The 22,222-nt window shown below is 37.0% G+C and overlaps 2 protein-coding genes across 2 annotated transcripts in view; both read right to left on the reverse strand.

Annotated features, from left to right (window-relative positions):
- Window positions 1-22,222, reverse strand: part of LOC105491633 (olfactory receptor 2B6) — a 68,470-nt gene that overhangs the window by 16,538 nt on the left and 29,710 nt on the right. The gene's annotated exons all lie outside the window — the stretch shown is intronic.
- LOC105491632 (putative olfactory receptor 2W6) lies at window positions 5,816-7,427 on the reverse strand. Its single transcript, XM_011758211.3, has one exon. It carries the CDS (start codon window positions 7,281-7,283, stop codon window positions 6,345-6,347), a length of 939 nt encoding a protein of 312 aa, XP_011756513.2. The 5' UTR covers window positions 7,284-7,427; the 3' UTR covers window positions 5,816-6,344.

A 22,222-nucleotide genomic window follows, 5' to 3' on the forward strand; every position in this document is an offset into this window, starting at 1 on the left:
CACTCCTATGTAGAGGCATTTATGTTGTTTTCAATATTCTTAATTTATAAGAAATGCTGCACAAATAACTTTGTACATATGTGTTGTTGTACTGAAAGAGATGTATCTTCAGGGTAAGTTCTTAGACATGGGATTGTTGGGTAGAAAGATAAGAGCATGTGTGATTTTGTTAGATATTCCCAAATTTTCCTCCAGAAGGGTTGAACTCATTTGCATTCCCAACAGCAATGTACACTAGGAGAATTCTGGCTCCTGTCTAGAAATCTATGTGCGATGTTTCAAGTCTGGTCACAGGCAATTACAAAGATTTTACCTGGCAGAATCCCTAGGGGAAAACTGCCTCCTCACACCAGACTGGATGTACAGCCAATGTATGGCAATCCTAGGAGAGCTGCAGCCAAGAACTCGGGCCCCCCACTGGCTTGCTATGCTCTTTGGTGTCTTGGCATTCCTAGCCCAGGCATTTTCTTTTAGAGGCCTCTTTATCTGGGGTCTTTTGCCAACATCTTCCTCAGGTGCCTCTGCCAATACCTCCATACCGGAAGAAGGGGATGGTAAACTTAAAGGCACTTTTATTCACTTTTACTCAATATTAACTACTTTTCTACTTGCAGCCTTTCTTCCTGTCCCTCCCTTCAACCACTGGGTCCATAAAACTGTCACTGAAAAAGGGGACTTGTCGCAGACTCCAAGAGCAGGTACTTGGATCTTGCATGGGAAAGAACTCAGGGCAAGTCACAGAGTATAGTGAAGTTAAGATGACCTATTAGAGACTTCAGTTACAAAGTAGAGCATCCTCAGAAAGCAAGAGGAGGAACACACCACCTTAAACATACTGCTTGCTTATATAGGGTGTTAAGAATAGAGTGTTTATTAAAAGTCTAGGATCAGCTTCTGACAGGCTACTAGTATTGTTATTTTCCTATGTTACTATTGATTTCAGTAAGAATTTATGAGTATTCTTTTATTTTTTAAAGCAAAATCTATCCTTAAACTAAGAATGCTTTTCATTCTTAAAGTATTGGGACATTTCAATAAGTTCTGGGTCTTTAGTTAGTTAACATCATTAACTCAGTCCCTCAACCATAAACATCTTGTAACCAAGAGTGTCCAACTCCCTGGGAAGGCAACCCAGCAGGTTTGGCTTTATCCAGCCTTTATTCAAGATGGAGTCACTCTGGTTAGGAAGCCTCTGACAGAACTGCAGGAGCCTTTTGTTTGGGACTTTCAGCATTTGAGAAGATTCCCCAGATTTGTGCTAGTTCACAGGGTATAATGGACGTGTGGGGAGCACTTACTCCAGTTTAGCTGCTTTACAATATTATCAGAGTAAGTGATTAAAGGCATCTACTTTAATGGATTTAAAGGATTGCTCCTTTCATTTTGGCTGTTGTTTTAATTGACTTCTCCCACAACTGGCAGCTCAGCTCAGCTCTTGCTGGCCATTGGAACTCCTGCTTCCACGGAGCTTCACTAAAAGAACATGCCAATATTTTTAATGCCAATCTAATAAGTGAGAAATAGTATCTCAATATTGTTTTAATTTGTGCTTGTCTAATTATATGTGCATTTAAATTTTTTATATGTTGAGAATAATTTTTGTCTGGTTTGTTGATTGCTTCATTTCTCCATTTTTCTATTTGATATTTGGCTCTTCCTCCTTCAATGGTTCTTTATATATTAGAGATATTAGCCCTTTGTGCTGTACATTGTGAATAGTTTCTACTACTTTTGTCGGTTGCATTTTGACTTTGTTTACAATATTTTTGCCATAATTTTTTTTAATATGTAGACAAATTAGTCAATCATCAAGAGGAATTCATCCATTTCCTTTTGATACTTTTATGTTTTCAATTTTATCTAGATCCTCAATTCCTTTGGAGTTTATTCTTGTAGTGGGTGTAAGGAAAGGATCTCATGTTTTTTAATAATGATCTACATGATCCTGCACGAATAAAAATAATTCCATTTTTACCTAGTTATTTCAGATGTCATCTTTGTAATATACTGAATTACCATATATATTTGGGTCTAATTCTGGACTTTTTATTCTATTTCACTGGCATAGTCATGCACTAGTACCATGTTATTTTAACTATAGAGTTTTATGATAATGTTTGGAAGGGCCAGTGCTCCTTCATGGTTTTTACTTTTCAGTGTTTTCTTAGCTATTCTTTCATTTTTTTGTTTTTCCATCTGAACTTATTATCAACTTGTTTCAGGCTAATACTGTTCTAACGGTCTTTATCTCTACCATGTTTTATATATTGCGACAACACTATAAACATGTGCATTGTGCTTACAACATGCCAGGAACCATTCTAAATGCTTTCATGTATTAACTCATTTAAACATCAAAATAGCCCCTGGAGAATGGCAGTATTATTATTCACATTTTTAAGCGAAGAAACTGAAGAATGGAGAAGTTAAATCTAAAGTAGAGATGAAATTCCAATTATGCAAGGAAGCCCATGTTCTCAAACACTTGACCCTTCTCTCTGTGGATCTATATAACCTCAAAGCTAACTTTATCTTTGACATATGTGTATCAGATTTGGGGGAAGAAAGAGTGGCTTGCAGCAGCATGATTTTCCTGAGACTCTGTATGCCTGACTTCAGGTGAGAACTCTCTGAGTGTTGATAGGCTGCAGCTGCATGCAATACCACACGAAAGGGTCAGGGAGAGACCAGAAGGTAACCGGAAGGTAACTGAAAAACCCAGAAGAAAAACTTAAGATATTGACTTCTGATACCAGGCCTGACTGCTTATTATTGGATGGGGTATATTATGATGATAGGAGTGGAATTAACTAGGAGGAGCTTATGAAAGCACATCATGTGAAGGAGGCTTTACAAATCTTTCTCCTAGGAATTGCATATACATGATTCCCATTTACGGCATGAAACTTCTAATCTCACTTGACCTACTAGTCACATGTTAGACAGTTGATCACTCCTTCATTCTGGAAACGCTTTCTGCTCTTTCAGGATACACCTGGTCTTAATCTTCCTCCTGCTCACTCAATCCCTTTCTCTGGTTCTTCCTCATTTTCCTGAGATAAAAAATATTGTGCTTGCGACTTTCTCTGCTGGGATCACTCTCCCACAGATGTGTTTTCTTTGCTTTCTTATCTCCATCAGATCTTTGCTTGAACATACTTTCTAAGGTCTTCCCTGACTTCCTCCATTTGAAATTGCAGCCCTTCCATAATTCCTCCCACCTTTCCCTGTTATACTTATCGTCATAACACTTACAAAGATATTAACTATCATGTTTCTTTTATTTGTCAGTTTTCTTTCTTCTCCACTAGAATATAAGCTCAATGCTATGATGATTTTGTGGGTCTGTATTTTTGTTTATTTTGTTCCAGTACCTAGAACAATGCCTGGTGCATAGTAGGTGCTTAATACATATTTACTGAATGGATAAATAAGGAAGAAAACCTTGAAAATAGACAACATATAAAATAGATGAAAGTTGTCTTCATGGCTGTTGTATTACCCATCAAGACAACAAGATGGAAAGTGATGTGCTAATCTGATTAATAGGCACTCATTGAGCTGTCCTCTTATAGATCATAATTCAAAATCACAGTGAGTAGAAAAACATGCACAGAGGCATATATGTAATATTTATTTCTCCTGGAGTTAGTTTCAGCATCATGGCTAAGAGATATGCAATTGTGCACAGTGGGTTGGATCCTGATGCTCTTTTATCTAAACCTCCATCTGCTCTGTCTGTGTAAAAGACCAGACTGTAAGAATGAGTCATAGATTAGCAAAAGGAAGAATCTGTAGAGGATAAAATGTTTCTGATTTTTTTAAAATTATGGGCAGTATTATGTGATTCCCATGAATGATTCCCAAGGCAGAACTATTAGAATATATTTGATTCAACTCACTTTATGCCTAAGTAAGCTATGTCAACTTTATAAACTATCCTACAAAATAAGTAAAAGGTGATGCTGGGCCATGTTAATGTTTTTAAGGACATAACCAATGTTATTAAGGACATTTTTCCCTTGAGATCTGACACTGATTATTCCCTAAAACCTATAATAATGATTCTAAGTTTTTTAGAAGAGAGTGTAATTAACATAAAGCTTATGGAGAAAAAATAAAGTTTTGAAGAAAATTAGTCAGAAATTCCACAGGGTGCTTCCAAAATCAATGTATCTATAGAGATTTATACTCTGTTTTTTTAATCTTCTGTCTTACCTATGAATTCTAAAGTAATGCATGTCTAAACAGTATGGAGATTATAAAAAATTAATATAATCATTGTTTTTAGAGAATGATTCTAAAAGGACTTTTATTTATTTAGAAATGTATAGTATATACATGCTAGTAAGACACATATCATAAGTTGTTTTCTAGTAGAAGAGATGGAAAATGCTAAGCTGTGGGTCTCAATTCTGTTGGCTGAATTGATCCCTTTAATAAACATCATCATGGACAAATATCATATTTTACTCAGTGTAATTAATGTAGGAAAAATCAAATATATTCTAATTTTTCTGCCTTCTTATGGAAATAACTGAATATCTTCCACAATCAAAACCAAACCAAAACCCCATTCTCATAAACCCTAACTAATCTAAATATAATATAATATAATCCACCTGGATAAAATACAAGAGTTAGAGCTCAAAAAGTGGCAAATACGCACATTGTATCTGACAATTATATGTTTTGAGGAAAATACATTAACTATGTGGTATATTTTCTAAGGCTTCTAGATTAACCTGACCTTTCTTAAAATTTTTGAGGGAGCTTAACTGAGAAATTGCTAAACCCATTTTGTATCCAGTTCCTAATGATGCTGCTGGCAATACTCCCAAATTTTGGAATCCCTTATTCATTTGCAGAAATTTTAACATAATAGATGTTTTCCAAAGTTTTGAGATGAGATTGATTCAAATGATATGTCAGATCTGAAGAAACACACTTACCTTTAAGGTGGACATCCATTCATTTGACATAAACCATTCAAATCAATTTCCCTGATGACTGTTGAGGTACTGCTATCATTAAGGTAAATGTGAAGAAATCAACACTTGGGGAATACCCAATCATTAAGATTCTAACAGCCCCCCAGAATTGATCTCATTTCTCTCTGCCTCTATTCAAGGTTATCCTGACAACATATGAGAAAAGCAGAGATTGAATAATCTTCAAACATTTTAATCAAGAAGACTCCTTAGCTTTCTTTTGCCATTAACAAATAATAACAAGGATCGAGTAGTAACAAGAAATTCTTCCTTCTATATAAAGCAAACACCTCATGGTCTTGCTTTATCTCCTTTCTTCTTGATTCTCTATCACCTCAGAAAATCAAACATAAATGTCATTAAACTCAATTACATAAATAATTCAACATGTGCGGAATCCATGGTTGGTTATGGTGTTGGAGATACTAAAGCTAGATAATTAAACAATTTATTTTGGCTCTCATTCAAGCATTTGGCACTATAAAAGCACATTTGAACTTTCTAGAAAAAAATAAGTACTTCTTCAGCACGACTTCGAAGATCTTTCTTTTCATATACTGTTGAGGACCTACTAAGTCCTTCTAAGATATTTCTTTTCATATATTGTTGAGGACCTATTAAATAACTGTAATAGAAACTGGTATGAGAACAAAAATGGCTGGTGTCTATATTCACGGCCAGTATTTTGGAGGCTTCTGGTGATGATGCTTGATTTAGAAGGACTTGAAAGGAATACAAGTGATTGTCAACTCAGGAGGAATATTACATGTTTTACATGTTTTCCTTCTTTTCTATCTTTCTTTTTTTCCTTCCTTTCTCTTTCTTTTTCTTTCTTTCTCTTTCTTTTTTTTTCTTTCTCTTTCTTTTTCCTTCTTTCTTCCTCTTTCTTTCTCTCTTTCTTTCCCCTCTCTCTCTCTCTTTCTTTCTGACAGGGTCTTGCTCTGTCACCCAGACTGAGTGCAGTGGCACAAACATGGTCACTGTAGCCTCAAATTCCCAGGCTCAAGTGATCCTCCCACCTCAGCCTCCTGAGTAGCTGGGACTGTAGGCATGCACCACCATGACTGGCTAACTTTTTATATTTTTCATAGAGATGGGGGTCTCACTATGTTGCTCAGGCTAGTCTCAAACTCCTGGACTCAAGCAATACTCCCACCTCCCAAAATGCTGGGATTACAGGTGTGAGCCGCTGCTCCCAGTCCCTATGTTCTTGACCTACCTAACCATTGAATTCCCCCATCTCATTAAATGCCTCTTCATTCTGCAATGCCAAAACATTCCTATATTTGCTAGGTCTAACAACATGTATAGAAGATGGGTCAAAAGACAATCCCAAAATTTAATCACCCCTTACTATATTTCTGCACTCCCCTTCCCTAGCACCTTCTTCATGGCCTCTTGAACGTCTTTGTTTCTCAGTGTATAGATCAGGGGGTTAACACTGGGAGTGACAATTGTGTAGAAAAGGGTAAGAAACTTGCCCTGGTCCTGGGAAGAAGTATTTGCTGGCTGGAGGTACATGTATATGATTGTACCATAGAAGAGAGAGACAACAATTAGATGGGAGCTGCAAGTGTTGAAGGCTTTCTTTTGCCCAGCAGCTGACTTGATTCTAAGTATTGTTCCTGCAATGTAACCATAAGAAATGAGAATGAGGATGAGTGGTGCCAGGATGATAAAGATTGCCAGGGCAAAAGCCAGTGCCTCAAGCATCGTGGTGTCTACACAGGCCATACCAATTAGTGCTGGCATCTCACAGAGAAAGTGGTCCACCCGTCTGTGCCCACAGCGGGGTAGCATCAATGTCTGGGGTGCCATTATGAGAGAATTGCCAAAGCCACTCAGCCATGCCACTGAAGTCAGCTGTCCGCAGAGACGTGGGTGCATGATGACAGCGTAGTGCAGGGGTTTGCAGACTGCAGCATAGCGGTCATATGCCATGACAGCCAGGAGGACACACTCCACCCCTCCCAGGGCCAAGACAAAGTACAACTGGATGGCACAACCCACATAGCTGATGGTCTTATCTGGACCCCAAAGGTTGTAGAGCATCTGAGGGATGGAGCCTGTGGTGAAACACATGTCCAGGAATGAGAGGTTTGCCAAAAAGAAATACATCGGTGTGTGCAGCCGGGAATCCAGAGCTGAAAGCAAGATGATGGTCATGTTGCCAAGAAGAGTCAGCAGATAAAAGATGAGGACAACCACAAAGAGGATCAGCTCTAAGTGGGGACGGTCAGAGAAGCCCACCAGGATGAAGCCTTCAAAAGAACTTGTATTATCCTTTTCCATCACCTGTGGCTACATATTACCTGTTGAGAGAAAGATGAGTGCCTGTGAATAGCAGAGATATAGCCCTTCAAAAGTGAATGATTGGTAAAATAGTAGAATGGCAACTTCCTTAGATATGTGGGATGCTTGACCCAAAATTTTAATAGGTATGGATTAAATCATTATTTGGTCTGAGGAGCAGAGAATTTGGGGAGAGTTCCTTTTTTTTTTTTTTTTGCTCCTGGCTGTGATGATTTACCAACATTTTGCATCACTGTTTTTCAATTGGGCAGGATGTAAAAAATTACTTTCAAAAGCTAAGGGAATTAACACTCAAAATGTTCCACCTTTTTTAAAAATGGAGAAGTAGTAAATGTTTCTAGCCATACGTGACCCTTGGATAGACAAAGTGGATTGGGCCGGGCATGGTGGTGGTTTACGCCTGTAATCCTAGCACTTTGGGAGGCCAAGGCGGGTGGATTAACTTGAGGTCAGGAGTTCAAAACCAGCCTGGCCAACATGGTAAAACCCTACATCTACTAACAGTACCAAAAAAAAAATAAATAAATAAAAAAAACCTGGGTGTGGTGGCTGGCGCTTGTAATCCCAGCTACTTGGGAGGCTGAGGCAGGGGAATTGCTTGAACCTGGGAGGTGGAGGTTGCAGGGAGGTGAGATCACACCACTGCACTCCAGCCTAGGTAACAGAGCCAGACACCATCTCAAAAAAAGAAATAAATAAATAGTGGTTTGTGTCTCTGGATCAGAGAACCAGACTTGCTATTAGGTGAAATCTCACTCTAAATACTGTCTCATAAATCCTGGAACACCTAGAGTCATATCTAAACTCAACAAGGTGCAAGCGATCAAGCAAAATTTTAGGAAGAAGATTACTTCATTATTATTTATATCTACATCTCTGATCCTATTCATTTTATTTACTGGGCATGACTCTGACATAGATGTGTCAGACAAGACAGCAATGAAAAGCTTACATCATCACCTCAATATCCTCAGCCTATCCAAAGCCTCTGTGATCAATTGTTTTACACCACTGAGATGTATTTAAACCCTGCGATTGAGTGACTTTTCTGATGTTGGGAATGCTTTTCCACACAGATAGAAAGACAGAAATAAGGCAATCCCCAAACTCAATTCCAATGGAACTAGTATTCCACATTTTATTCTCCCAAAGAATCCACTTCTAAGAAGCCGAATCGAATATTGTATTTAGTTGATTCTTATGATCTCATAGAATGAAAAGATTTCATTCCTTACATTTTTAATCACTTGGTGGTGATTTTATGTCTTAAGGTGAATGCACTATATAATATTAATTAACTAAAGGCAGAGTCCCACTTACTAATATTTTTGAATACTTTTCTAACTAAGCAGTTAGTAAAAAGCAATAGTATTGTGACTGTTAAAAGGGAATCTTTTGTATCTCTCAGGTACATAGAGGCACAAAACAGGGTACAAACCCACTGTTATAAGACTGCTTTGCCATAATTAAATCATGTTATGACATGTGTTCCCAGCAACAGCTTTAAGATTTTATACATTAAACTTTGACACTTAATTTAAGTCGCCATAATCTTTGCAGAAACATACACTCACACACAAATGTTGACATTGGAAATTAAAGGATTGTCAAAATCATCAGTCCAGAGGCTGCAACAAGTTTCTACAGTAGTGAAGGGTGGATGTGATAATATCTAGCTGGATAAAATGGGAATTTTAAAAGATGATGTTATATAATGGTTAAAGAAGAACATATAGGTACCTACAAAAGAACTGGAAAGGTCGATACCAAACTGATGATACTGGATGCCTCTGGAGAGAAAATTGGATTAAGGACTGGGACTTTCTCTTTATCTAAAATGTTTTATTTCTTTAAAAATATCTGGAAGAAAATATGGCCATAAAGGAATAGCTATTAATTCTGAATGGTAGAGTATACATGTTTTCTTCTATTAGTCTTTGTAAATTTCTGTGTTTTAGATATCTCAAAATGTTTTAGAAATATAAATTACAAGTTATTTAAATATTAATGTAACCAATATGTACCTCTTATGAGCTAAGGCACTAATGTTAACTGTGTGATAGAGTTTACCTCACTTCATTCTCAAAGAAGTCCCAGGAGGTCAGCAGTTTTATTTGTCAACATCAAGCTATTGAGAGTGATGAAATAACCTGCTCCAGATCACAGGAATGGGTCATGGAGCCGACTAGATCCCCTGTGATATCACTCCAAAGATCACTTCATCAATCACAATTCTCACTGTAGAGTTGAGCAGCGCAGTAATTATACTAAATCTGCACATAAAGAGAGAAAATAAGTTGTAAAATTTGACTAAAACTCATGTCCTTTGACTTGTTGCACAAAGTTCAATATAAAAAGACTTATTGGTTATAAATTGAATAAGGTAGGTAGGTAACTGTCTTGGTATTACCGGCAAAGATGTAGAGAAACAAATCACATTTTTATTCGGAAAATGAGAAATACAGTTAAAATTTGCCTGCTAGGATGGGTTAACACCAAGTTCACTGGGCACAGAAACTCTGCTGCCAAAATAAGCCTAGGCCTGGCATCATCTGTACTTACGGGAAGAAAGTGCAAGGCGACTGTGATTGGCAGTGACTGTCTCATTCCATAGTTATCATAATCAGCATTTTCCCTATGAATGTTTATCAGCCATAAAGTGGAATATAATAAACCCAAGTTGTTTTATTATTTTTCTTCTTTTTCAAATCAACCAGGGATTATTCAACTAGGATTATCTTCATAAATTTTTCATTTTGATTCAAAGTGGTTAAGCCATCTGTTCACTGCCTTTCTCCTTATATGATCATATCAATTCAGTTATTACTCTTCCTTATCGAACCTTCCCTTTGTGAGAATTGCATTCCTGTGTTTATGGACTTTAAATAACTAATGCATAATTTCTTTGTGTGCCAAGAATATTATTTTAAATGATATGTGTATGTCTATCCTTATTTGAATTCAATAGAATGGCTTCTAAATACAGTGACATGACAATTTTCTCACAAGAGCCATACACATTAACTATTTAATTATAGTGAAGCAGCTCATCAGTTCTGGCATTTAAATGTGTTACTATTGTTTTGGAAAACAAGACAAACTTGTTTTCTTGAGTGACTTCTGTAACCATGACCAGGTAATATAAATTTCACAATATTTTTAAAAAATTGAACCAAATAATACTCCAACACCAACTATTAGCTAATTAGCTTATAAAGAACCAGAATGGGGATTTACTGCTTAGTTAGTTTGGAGGAATGGATTATCAGGTCCCAGGGTTAAGAAACATGTGGGCACACTTCATAGCTAGATAGGCTGCTCGTTCTGTGCCAAATGGAAAATGAGGTAAATTCAAAGTCATAAGAAACCTAGAAGAACATTTTGTTTCTTTCATTGACTCTCCATGTTGGAGTTCAAAGTCCCAGTATCAATACTTACCACTCACAATTACTGAGAGGTCATTATTCAACATACTCTCATGCAATGCAGAACTACAGTTCATAATTTTATTCTTAAGATTTTCCAATACATTAAGTTCTACTCTCTAAATTAAGTTTTTGGTAATAACTCCACTAACAAACTCAAAGATCTCTCTCTAGCTTCCTCCTAACATTAATGGTATTACACCACAATCTTTAAAATTTGACCAAATCTATGTAAATAAAGTGCATAGACAGACTGTGAGGTATTGGCATAATACATTTAATTGTCCATGATTTTGGCCACAGCCTAAGGTTCTAGGGAAACCAGATCCTCAGGTAGTTTAGAGGCCTAGGTCACATTTCTTACTACACCATTAACTTACCAAATTTGACTGCAACCTCAGAAAAGCCATGTCTGTGTTGCTTCTCTTTTTGGGACTTCACTTGGAAGTCCAAATGGGATGACCAGAGTGAAGACAAGGAGAGGAGAAAGATGACATTTAGGAAATCCAAAAGAATGGGAAAAAAACAAAGGGGCAACAGTACCTAGCAGAGCTAAATCTGAGTGAATGAAGAGAGAATGTTGATGAGCACGCAATAGTTACATCACCCGAGGTACAGCTATGAGGTACATCCACATACTCCACCACCCAGCCCCAGATAAGGAGCCAGATAAGAAGCAGCATGAGGGAAGTTGGGGGTTCTCTGATGTACACCCAGCACAGGAAACACTTAAAGATTCAAGTCTGAAAAGGAAACTCTCCTTATAGTGTTCGGAGTTGATATGGGATTGGATACTTCCTTTTCTGATCACCCTAAGGAGTAAAACCTGCTTTTCAAAAACTCCTGTCACTAATTATCCCTAACAAGGTTTGGGGGACAGTATGGCCTCAGAGGAAATATCGCTCTTCCCAGCACACACAGACACACACATAGGCATGCACACACACAATGCAGATTCACCCAAGAGAGAGACAAGAGACAGCACCAAATCTTCAAGAGTCTATTTTCGTCATCAAGACCAGTACATGGTAATAAGCATTAAGGTACCAAAGTGGCCACCTTATACTTAGTTCAGAGCAGAACCTAGAGTCATGGAAAAGATGTACCAGGATATATGTGTGCTTTGGTTTCTTTTTGTGTTTCCTATCCTCTACCACTTGCTTAGTATATGCAGTGCAAAGAAGTGCTATTATTAAAGTGCTTTCACCATTTTGTTTACTTAAGATGAATTTTCTATGCAATTTAAAAATCCTTAACCATAAAGTTTAACTTGAATGTTTTCTATTTAAGACAAATATAGGTATATCAAGAGGAGGGTGAATTAAAAAAAGAAAAAGATTGATTTTTGACATTTAAAATTAATATTAAAAAGGCCAAAAATATTAAAATAATTTTATTTCAAAATTGCCAAATTTGGTATAAAATTATTTCAAGAGAGTTATTATCAATCTGACTGACAAATGACATCAGCTAAGTCAGAATAAATTAACAAGTTTTAGTTTTTTAAAAAGGCAGTAAATAACAGTATGCAATCGTTTCAGATCACTTGATTATCTGTTATAGTCATTAAGTAAACAATATAGAAACAACTGTATCTCAAAAGCATATGTTCTATATTTACCTATCAAAGGCTTCTAAGGGAGATAAATTTTACATTTTACCTCTGCAACCGAAGGTTTTAATTGATGACACACATGAAATATAACATATAAATGCAGTTTGTACATTTAAAATGTTATTTAAATTTTAATAGTAGGCTAATAGTCTACTAACTTCAGTGACTATTTCCAGGTACTTTTGTCAACAGAACAGAAAATATCTGGTCATTAGTTTGTCAAATACTATGTTTTAAATATAAACATTATTAAAGTCATGTAATCTTAATACCACTAACTATATAAGTAGAGAGAGAATATATTAGCTAGAAACAATGATAATACTATCATCTCCATTAATTTACAGACAAATGACATGCAACTTGTTTTCTTTAGACAGAAATACTGAAACACATAGAGGTGCAGTCAAAATTAATCAATATTAATTCTGTATGCCAACAAACTTCTTGGCATGGTCAGATGACTATTCCTCCTGATAATTGCTTTCTATGCTTAGATTCAGTTATTAGCTCATATTACTATCTGTTAGCTAATATTTTCTCTTGGAAACTAGGGAAAAATACCTAGAGAATTTGATGCTCTCAAGAATTTCCTATCTGAGATAATGAGTCCCTCTGAGAAGTGAAGGAGATGAGGTCCTTATGGGGCAGTTAACTCAAGAAGGGATATTAAGTTATTAAACAAAGAAGAAAATTTAGAAGCAATATTTAAATTTATTTTTTGCCACCTCGCTTCTACCCCTTTTATTCACTCTTGGCCCACCACCATTCCTAACTCATTACAAATACATTTAAACTTGTAACTGATGGAACTATTATAGTCATGGAAAGCTACTTTCTGTGAAATAAAATGATACAATCAAAGGGTTATATGTGATGCAAGAAGTGCTTCCCAACATGTTACCATACGACTTAACATTTTGTAATATGACATCATAGAATGTCTTCAGGAAAAGAAATGAAAGCTATATCAGTCATCTTTTCCATCAGATGCAATTACATTTAATTCAGTCTTTTTTATTGCAATTTAATTGTTATCATTGTAGATTTTGTGGAAGTGAAGAACAGATTACTTATAATAGTTACATCACAAGTATGTATAAAATTTGATGTCAAATGTCCATTATTTCTTATTTCTTCAAACTTTATTTTTCAAACCTGCTCTTTTTGATTTTCATCCCTTTGTGATTTGTCCAGTCAACAAGTCTTGAAATACCACCATTTTCTTAGGCCATCTATTTCCCTGAATGCTCATATTCAATAAGTCTCTAGGGCTACTTTTAACCTCTGTCTTTCATACCTCCAACTAACTTTTTTGTTTTTACTCATCTTGTGCTAGCTCAGTAGCTCATTAACTTTTGCATGATTTGTTATACTAGCCTGTTCCTTTGTTAATCTCTAGTATCTTGCTACTTCAAACCATCTTTCGCTTTGCTACAAAAGGAGCCCTCCTAAAATATAGGCTTTGTTATGCCCATACGTAAAGTCCTGAAATGACCCTGTCTAGAGAAATACATGCATATTCTTTAATATTGATGTAGTTCTGTACCAACTTCACATTTCCACCTCTATCTAAAGAGCGCCTGTTTGTTTTATGCTCCAAATGCATTAAACTACTGACCATTTTTCATAAAGAATAAGAATTTAAATCATCTCTGGAATAAAGAGAAAGAAGAATAGCCTTTAGAGAATGGCTGAAACTCTAGCTCAGAAACAATCACTGCAGGCTCGAAAATTAGGAAGGCTCATTTACTACCATTAGAGAGAAAAATTGCTTTGAAGAGTTGTTGTGAAAGTTAAATAAGGTAAGAAACACTAAATATTTAGCATTGTCCCTGACATACAGTAACTCTTTGATAATTATCATTACTCCTTTAACTATATCTCCTTCCTTATGATGTTCTTTCAGATGAGGATGTTCATCTTATAAAAATAATACTGAAAGAATCAAGGCCCAGGTGAAAAATTCTTCCTGTTGCACTTGACTATTGATATGGTTTGACTGTGTTCCCACCCAAATCTCATCTTGAATTCCCATGTGTTGTGGGAGGGACCAGTGAGAGGTAACTGAATCATGGGGGGAGGTCTTTCCCATGGTGTTCTTGTGGTAGTGAATAAGTCTCACGAGATCTGATGGTTTTAAAAATGGGAGTTTTTCTCCATAAGCTCTCTTTTTGCCTGCCACCATCCATGTAAGATGTGACTTGTTCCTCCTTGCCTTCCACCATGATTGTAAGGCCTCCTCAGCTATGTGGAATGATAAGTGCATTAAACCTCTTTTTCTTCTCATTCTCAGGTATGTCTGTATCAGCAGCATGAAAATGGACTAATACAGAAAATTGGTACCAGGAAAGTGGGATGCTGCTGAAAAGATACCCGAAAATGTGGAAGCAAGTTTGGAACTGGGTAACAGGCAGAAGTTGGAACAGTGTGGAGTGCTCAGAAGAAGAGAGGAAAATGTGGGAAAGTTTGTAGTTCCCTACAGACTTGTTGAATGTCTTTGACCAAAATGCTGATAATGATATGGACAATGAAATCCAGGTTGTGGTGGTCTTGGATGGAGATGAGGAACTTGTCGAGAGCTGCAGCAAAGGTGATTCTTGTTATGTTTTAGCTAAGAGACTGGCATCATTTTGCCCCTACCCTAGAGATTTGTGGAACTCTGAACTTGAGAGAAATGATTTAGGGTATCTGGTGGAAGAAACTTATAAGCAGCAAAGCATTGAAGAGGTGACTTGGGTGCTGTTAAAGGCATTCAGCTTCAAAAGGGAAACAGAGCATAAAAGTTTGGAAAATTTGCAGCCTAACAATGCAATAGAAAAGAAAATCTCATTTTTGAGGAAAAATTCAAGCTGGCTTTAGAAATTTGCATAAGTAACAAGGAGCCACATGTTAATCACCAAGACAATGGGAAAATGTCTTTAGGGCATGTCAGAGAACTTTGCAGTAGCCCCTCCCATCACAGGCCTGGAGACCTAGGAGGAAAAAATAGTTTCATGGACCAAGCCCAGGGTCCCCATGCTGTGTGCAGTCTAGGGACTTGGTGCCCTGTGTGCCAGCCACTCCAGCTATGACTAAAAGGAGCCAATGTACAGCTTGGGCCGTGGTTTCAGAGAGTGCAAGCCCCAATCCTTGACAGCTTCCTTGTGGTGTTGAGCCTGCAGGTGGACAGAAGTCAAGAATTGAGGTTTGGGAACCTCTGCCTAGATTTCAGAGGATATATGGAAATGCCTGGATATCCAGGCAGAAGTTTGCTGCAGGGGAAAGGCTCTCATGGAGAACCTCTGCTAGGACAGTGTGGAAAGGAAATGTGGGGTTGGAGCCCCCACACAGAGTCCCTACTAGGGTACTGCCTAGCGGAGCTATGAGAAGAGAGTCACTGTCTTCCACGCCCCGGAATGGTAGATCCACCAACAGCTTGCACCGTGTGACTGGAAAAGCTACAGACACTCAGCACTAGCACATGAGAGCAGCTAGGAGGGAGGCTGTACCCTGCAGAGCCACAAGAGTGGAGCTGCCGAAGACCAAGGGAACCCACCTCTTACATCAGCATGACCTGAATGAGAGACATGGAACCAAAGGAGATCACTTTGGAGCTTTAAGATTTGACTGCCCCACTAGATTTTGGACTTGCCTGGGGCGTGTAGCCCTTTTGTTTTGGCCAATTTCTCCCATTTGGAACAGCTGTATTTACCCAATGCCTGTACTCACATTGTATCTAGGAAGTAACTAACTTGTTTTGATTTTACAGGCTCATAGGTGGAAGGGACTTTCCTTATCTCAAATGAGACTTTGGACTGTGGACTTTTGAGTTAATGCTGAAATGAGTTAAGACTTTGGGGGACTGTTGGGAAGGCATGATTGGTTTTGAAATGTGAGGACATGAGATTTGGTAGGGGCCAGGAGCAGAATGATATAGTTTGGCTATGTTTCTACCCAAATCTCATCTTGAATTCCCACATGTTGTGGGAGGGACCTAGTGGAAGGTAACTGAATCATGGGGGCAGGTCTTTCCAGTGCTGTTCTCATGATAGTGAATAAGTCTCCCGAGATTGGATGGTGTTAAAAATGGGAGTTTTCCTGCATAAGCTCTCTTTTTGCCTGCTGCCATCTATGTAAGATGTGACTTGCTCCTCCTTGCCTTCCACCATAATTGTGAGGCTTCCTCAGCCATGTGGAACTGTAAGTCCATTAAATCATTTTTTCTTTTCTTTTCTTTCTTTTTTTTTTTTTTTGTAGGGGGATACAGAGCCTCACACTGTCACCCGGGCTGGAGTGCAGTGGTACAATCTTGGCTCACTGCAACCTCAGCCTCCCAGGTTCAAGTGATTCTCCTGGCTCAGCCTCCTGAGTAGCTGGAATTACAGATGCCCGCCATCATGCCCAGCTAATTTTTTATATTTTTAGTAGAGATGGGGTTTCACTATCTTGGCCAGGCTGGTCTCAAACTCCTGACTTCGTGATCCGACTGCCTCAGCCTCCCAAAGTGCTGGGATTACAGGCATGAGCCACCACACCTGGCCTAAACCTTTTTTTTTTCTTTCGCACTCTTGGGTGTGTCTTTATCAGCAGCATGAAAATGGACTAATACAGCTATTCCTCTCTGTTGTATTTGGCAGAATACCAGAAGCTCTTTATTTGCAGTTTGACTTTAGCACTTATTTTACTCTACATTGATTTTAGTTTATTTTGAAGAAAATTTAGAGAGATGGATGATTAAGGGGTGAATTACTAATAAAAAGAACAAAATGTATATAGAGAGAAAGGAAAAGTGATAATTTAGAAGAATTTACCAAAATGAAAGAATCAAAATGCTTACTGTGGCTGGTATGTGAGGAGATATGAAAGTAGGGGTGAAGGACAGTGAAGTGGAAGAAAATCTGCTTACTTGATCTACCTAAAGCAGAAACCCCTTTGGTGGAGAATAACATCATCTATTGCTCCTATTGTCCACTTACACAATGTCTAGTATATAATAAAAAGTTACTAGACATGAGAAGACCAAGAAGACCATATAATCAATAATCAAAAAATTTTAAAGAGGACTTAGAAAGAGATCCCTAGATGAACCAGATTTTAAGGTTAGCAAACAAATATTTGATCATAACTATGATTATTTTGTTAGAGAAAAATATGGATAAAATACATAAACTTATAGAATTTTCACCAGAGAATTGAAATACACAAAAAAGAATAAAATATGCATTCTAGAAATAAAAAGTAAAATAATAACAAATTACAAATTTAGTCTGGCTACACTGTTGTTGGGAACGTAAATTAGTGCAGCCATTGTGGAAAGCAGTTTGGAGATTTCTCAAATAATTTAAAACAGAACTAACGTTAAACCCAGCAATCCCATTACTGGATATATATCCAAAGGAAAATTATTCTACCAAAAGACACTTGCACTCATAAGTTCATTGCAGCACTATCCACAGTAGCAGAGACATGGACTCAACCTAGGTGCCAATCAAGAGTAGACTGGATAAAGAAAATGTAGTACATACACACCATGGAATTCTATGCAGCCATTAAAAATATCAAAATCATGTCCTTTGCAGCAACACGGTTGCAGCTGGAGGGCATTATCCTAAGCAAATTAATGCAGGAACAGGAAACCAAATACAGCATGTTCATTGGGTACACACAGATATAAAGATAGACACTGGGGATTACAAGGGAGAAGGGATGAAGGCAAGGTTAAAAAACTAACTATTGGATACTATGCTCAATACCTGGATGACGAGATCAATCAGACCCCAAACCTCAGCATTACAAAATATGCCCATGTAACAAACCTACACATGTATCGCCTGAATCTAAGATAAAAGTTGAAATTATTTTTAAAAATACATAAATGTAATTCATTTTTCTTTCTTTTTTTTTATTATTATTATACTTTAAGTTCTAGGGTACATGTGCATAATGTGCAGGTTTGTTACATATGTATACTTGTGCCATGTTGGTGTGCTGCACCCATCAACTCGTCAGCACCCATCAACTCGTCATTTACATCAGGTATAACTCCCAATGCAATCCCTCCTCCTCCCCCCTCCCCATAATAGGCCCCGGTGTGTGATGTTCCCCTTCCCGAGTCCAAGTGATCTCATTGTTTAGTTCCCACCTATGAGTGAGAACACACGGTGTTTGGTTTTTCATTCTTGCGATAGTTTGCTGAGAATGATGGTTTCCAGCTGCATCCATGTCCCTACAAAGGACACAAACTCATCCTTTTTTATAGCTGCATAGTATTCCGTGGTGTATATGTGCCACATTTTCTTAATCCAGTCTGTCACTGATGGACATTTGGGTTGATTCCAAGTCTTTGCTATTGTGAATAGTGCCGCAATGAACATACATGTGCATGTGTCTTTATAGCAGCATGATTTATAATCCCTTGAGTATATACCCAGTAATGGGATGGCTGGGTCATATGGTACTTCTAGTTCTAGATCCTTGAGGAATCACCATACTGTTTTCCATAATGGTTGAACTAGTTTACAATCCCACCAACAGCATAGAAGTGTTCCTATTTCTCCATATCCTCTCCAGCACCTGTTGTTTCCTGACTTTTTAATGATCGCCATTCTAACTGGTGTGAGATGGTATCTCATTGTGGTTTTGATTTGCATTTCTCTGATGGCCAGTGATGATGAGCATTTTTTCATGTGTCTGTAGGCTGTATGCATGTCTTCTTTTGAGAAATGTCTGTTCATATCCTTTGCCCACTTTCTGATGGGGTTGTTTGCTTTTTTCTTGTAAATTTGGTTGAGTTCTTTGTAGGTTCTGGATATTAGCATGTAATTCATTTTTCAAGGCAAACCCTCCCCCCAAAAAAAAACAAAACAAAAAAACCCACCAACCCCTGTAGTTTTATTTTAACCTCATAATACAGGAATTGTGACTGGAAGACAAAAAAGTAGAAGAAATCCCAAACTAACAACAAGAAAGAAAAAAAGAATAGAAACAAATTATGAACATAATGATTTGTATAGATGTATACAAATAATTTAAGATACAAATAGAGTACCAGAAAGAGAAGTGAGAAAATACAAGGCAGAAGCAAAATTTGAAGAGATAATGGCTAAGAGTTTTTCAAAACCAATGAAAAACATCAGCCAACATATTCAAGAATCTCAGTAAATGCTAAAACGTGACAGCAAAAGTGTAATCCATAAAAGGAAAACAAATAAGTTGACTTCACCAAAATTGAAAATGTTTTTCTGTGAAAGGCCCTGTTAAAAGCATTAAAAAAACAGTTATAGACAGGGAGAAAGTATTTACAAACCATATATCTGACAAAAGACTCCTAACTAGAATATATTTTTTTAAAACTGTCAAAACTCAACAGTGAAAACGCAAACAATCCAACTAGAAAATGGCCAAAAGACAGGAGCTAATGTTTACCACAGAGCTGATGTTTACCACTGACAGCAATAAGCACACGAAAATATGTTCAACATCATTACCTATTAGGGAAATGCAAATTAAAATCACAAAGAGATATCACTACATACTTAATAGAAGAATTTTTTAAAATACTGATGACACCAAAGCTGACAAGAATACGGAGAAATGAGCTATAATACATCGCTGGTAGAAATGTAAATAGTACAACCACTCTAGAAAATAACTGCTTAAAAAATTAAACATACACTTACCATATAACCCAGCAGTCACATTTCTTGACAGTTATCCCAGAAAAATGAAAACTTATGCTCACAGAAAATTCTAGACATTGCTGTTTATAGTAGTTTTATTTGTAGTACCAAAACACAGACACAACCTAAATGTCCTTCAGTGAGTGAATAAACAAACTATGGTACTTCCACGTCATGAAATATAACTCAACAGTAAAAAGGAACAAACTATTGATACATGCAACAGCTTGAATGAATGTCAAAGGAATTAATCTGAGTGAAAGAAGTTCATCTTAAAATATTACATGCTATATGATTTCATTTATGAACAAACATTCTCAAAAATGACAAATTAATGGAGATAGTGAACAAATTAGTGGTTGCCAAGAGTTAGGAATGGGGCATCGAGAACAGAAAGAGATAGGTGTAATTAGAAAGGAGTAACACAAGAGATATTTGTAGATATGGAACAATAGTGTATCTTGATTGTGGCAATAGTTACACAAATCTACATGTGACAAGTTACATAGAACTATACACACACACATGCTTGTAAAACTAGTTAAATGAGTAAAACCTATGGATTGTATAAAAGTCAATTTCCTGGTTATTTTACTATTATTATGTAAGATGTTCCATTGTGGGAAACTGGGTAAAGGGTACAAAAGACCTCTATTATTACTTTTGCAATTTCTTGTAAATCTGTAACTTTTTCAAAATAAAAAGTTTTTAAAGAGACTTTTAAAATAGAATAAAGATGATCTGTATGAAGTAATACAGAGTGATTTCAGGTTATATTGTTAAATGGAAAAAGCAAAGTGCAAAGAGTACTATATATCATCGTTCTATTTTGTTTGTTTGTTTGTTTTTTAGATGAAGTCTCACTTTATCACCCAGGCTGGAGTGCAGTGGCACAATCTCGGCTCACTGCAACCTCTGCCTCCCAGGTTCAAGCGATTCTCCTGCCTCAGTCTCCAAAGTAGCTCGGATTATAGGTGCACACCACCACACCCAGTCAATTTTTATATTTTTAGTATAGACAGGGTTTTGCCATGTTGGCCAGGCTGGTCTCAAACTCCTGACCTCAAGTGATCCACCTGCCTGGGCCTCCCAAAGTGCTGGGATTACAGGCGTGAGCCACTGTACCCAGTCTATACTACCTTTCATATAATGTACTATCTTACAGTTCTTTCATATAAGAAAGAAGGACATGTAATGAACGATACACATATCTGCCCCTTTATACAAAAAGAAAGACAGGAATGATAAACCAGGAACTAATAAGATTAGTTACCCACAGGGTTAGAGGAGGTGGTGATTTGGAATACAGTATTAAAAATGGGAGAATTAGTGGAATGGAAAGGCTGAGGGGGAGTGACACTTTCGTAAGTACATATAACATTTTGTGTGTTCTAACTTTTATAGCCATAGTAATGCTTCATATATCCAAATTTAAATAAATAATTAAAGTCAACCGGAATGGAAGATACCCAAAAGAAATACAGAGAATAATAAATTAACCCACCTGCATTACAAATGAGCAACAAAAGCAAGTTAAAGAGGGTAAGGAAGAAAAAAAAAAACTAACCTAATTCACTTTGGGAAAAAGAGTATCTTGACTATTTTGCTGATGACAGACTCATCTAAGGATAAAAGCAAAAAGAACTGTACATAAATATTGTACTCTAGTTAGTAAAATTGTTATTCCCAACAGAGTGGATTAGTAATTCTAAAGCTATTTGTGTATTAGAATTGAGCAAATAAGTACATATATTATGGATAATGAGAGCCAAATTTCTCACTGTCCAAGAAAGAAGGTACAAGAAAGGAATGGAGGGAGTTGATGCAGATAAACTCTGTGGTATTTAGATTGGAATCGGAGGCATTAGTATGAACTGTGGTCACACACACACACAGACACACACACGCAGAGCTAGGTACAGAAATAAAAATGTATGTGTATGCTCTGTTCACTGAGAGTCTGGAAGCAATAACAAATCAGTAGCAATGAGCACACCTGGTGCCTAGATCTTGATTTCTAAATATATTTTCCAGTAAAAGGAACCAAGGATCCTTAGAAAAATTATTGATTCTAGGGCTGGGGAAGTAAAAGTCCAAGATGACCCTAGAACAGTTGGTGGTGACACAGAGTATAGAAGTTCTCAAATAGTGATGGGGCATGTTAAAAAGATACATGAGTCAACTTGAAGGAGCTCCCAAAGGCCAAATCTAGGACAA

Source organism: Macaca nemestrina, chromosome 5, assembly GCF_043159975.1.
Source record: "Macaca nemestrina isolate mMacNem1 chromosome 5, mMacNem.hap1, whole genome shotgun sequence".
Taxonomy (NCBI): domain Eukaryota; kingdom Metazoa; phylum Chordata; class Mammalia; order Primates; family Cercopithecidae; genus Macaca; species Macaca nemestrina.

Bases quoted from the DNA above. Each gene is read 5' to 3' on its own strand.
- LOC105491632 (XM_011758211.3), bottom strand. From the start codon at position 7,283: ATGGAAAAGGATAATACAAGTTCTTTTGAAGGCTTCATCCTGGTGGGC.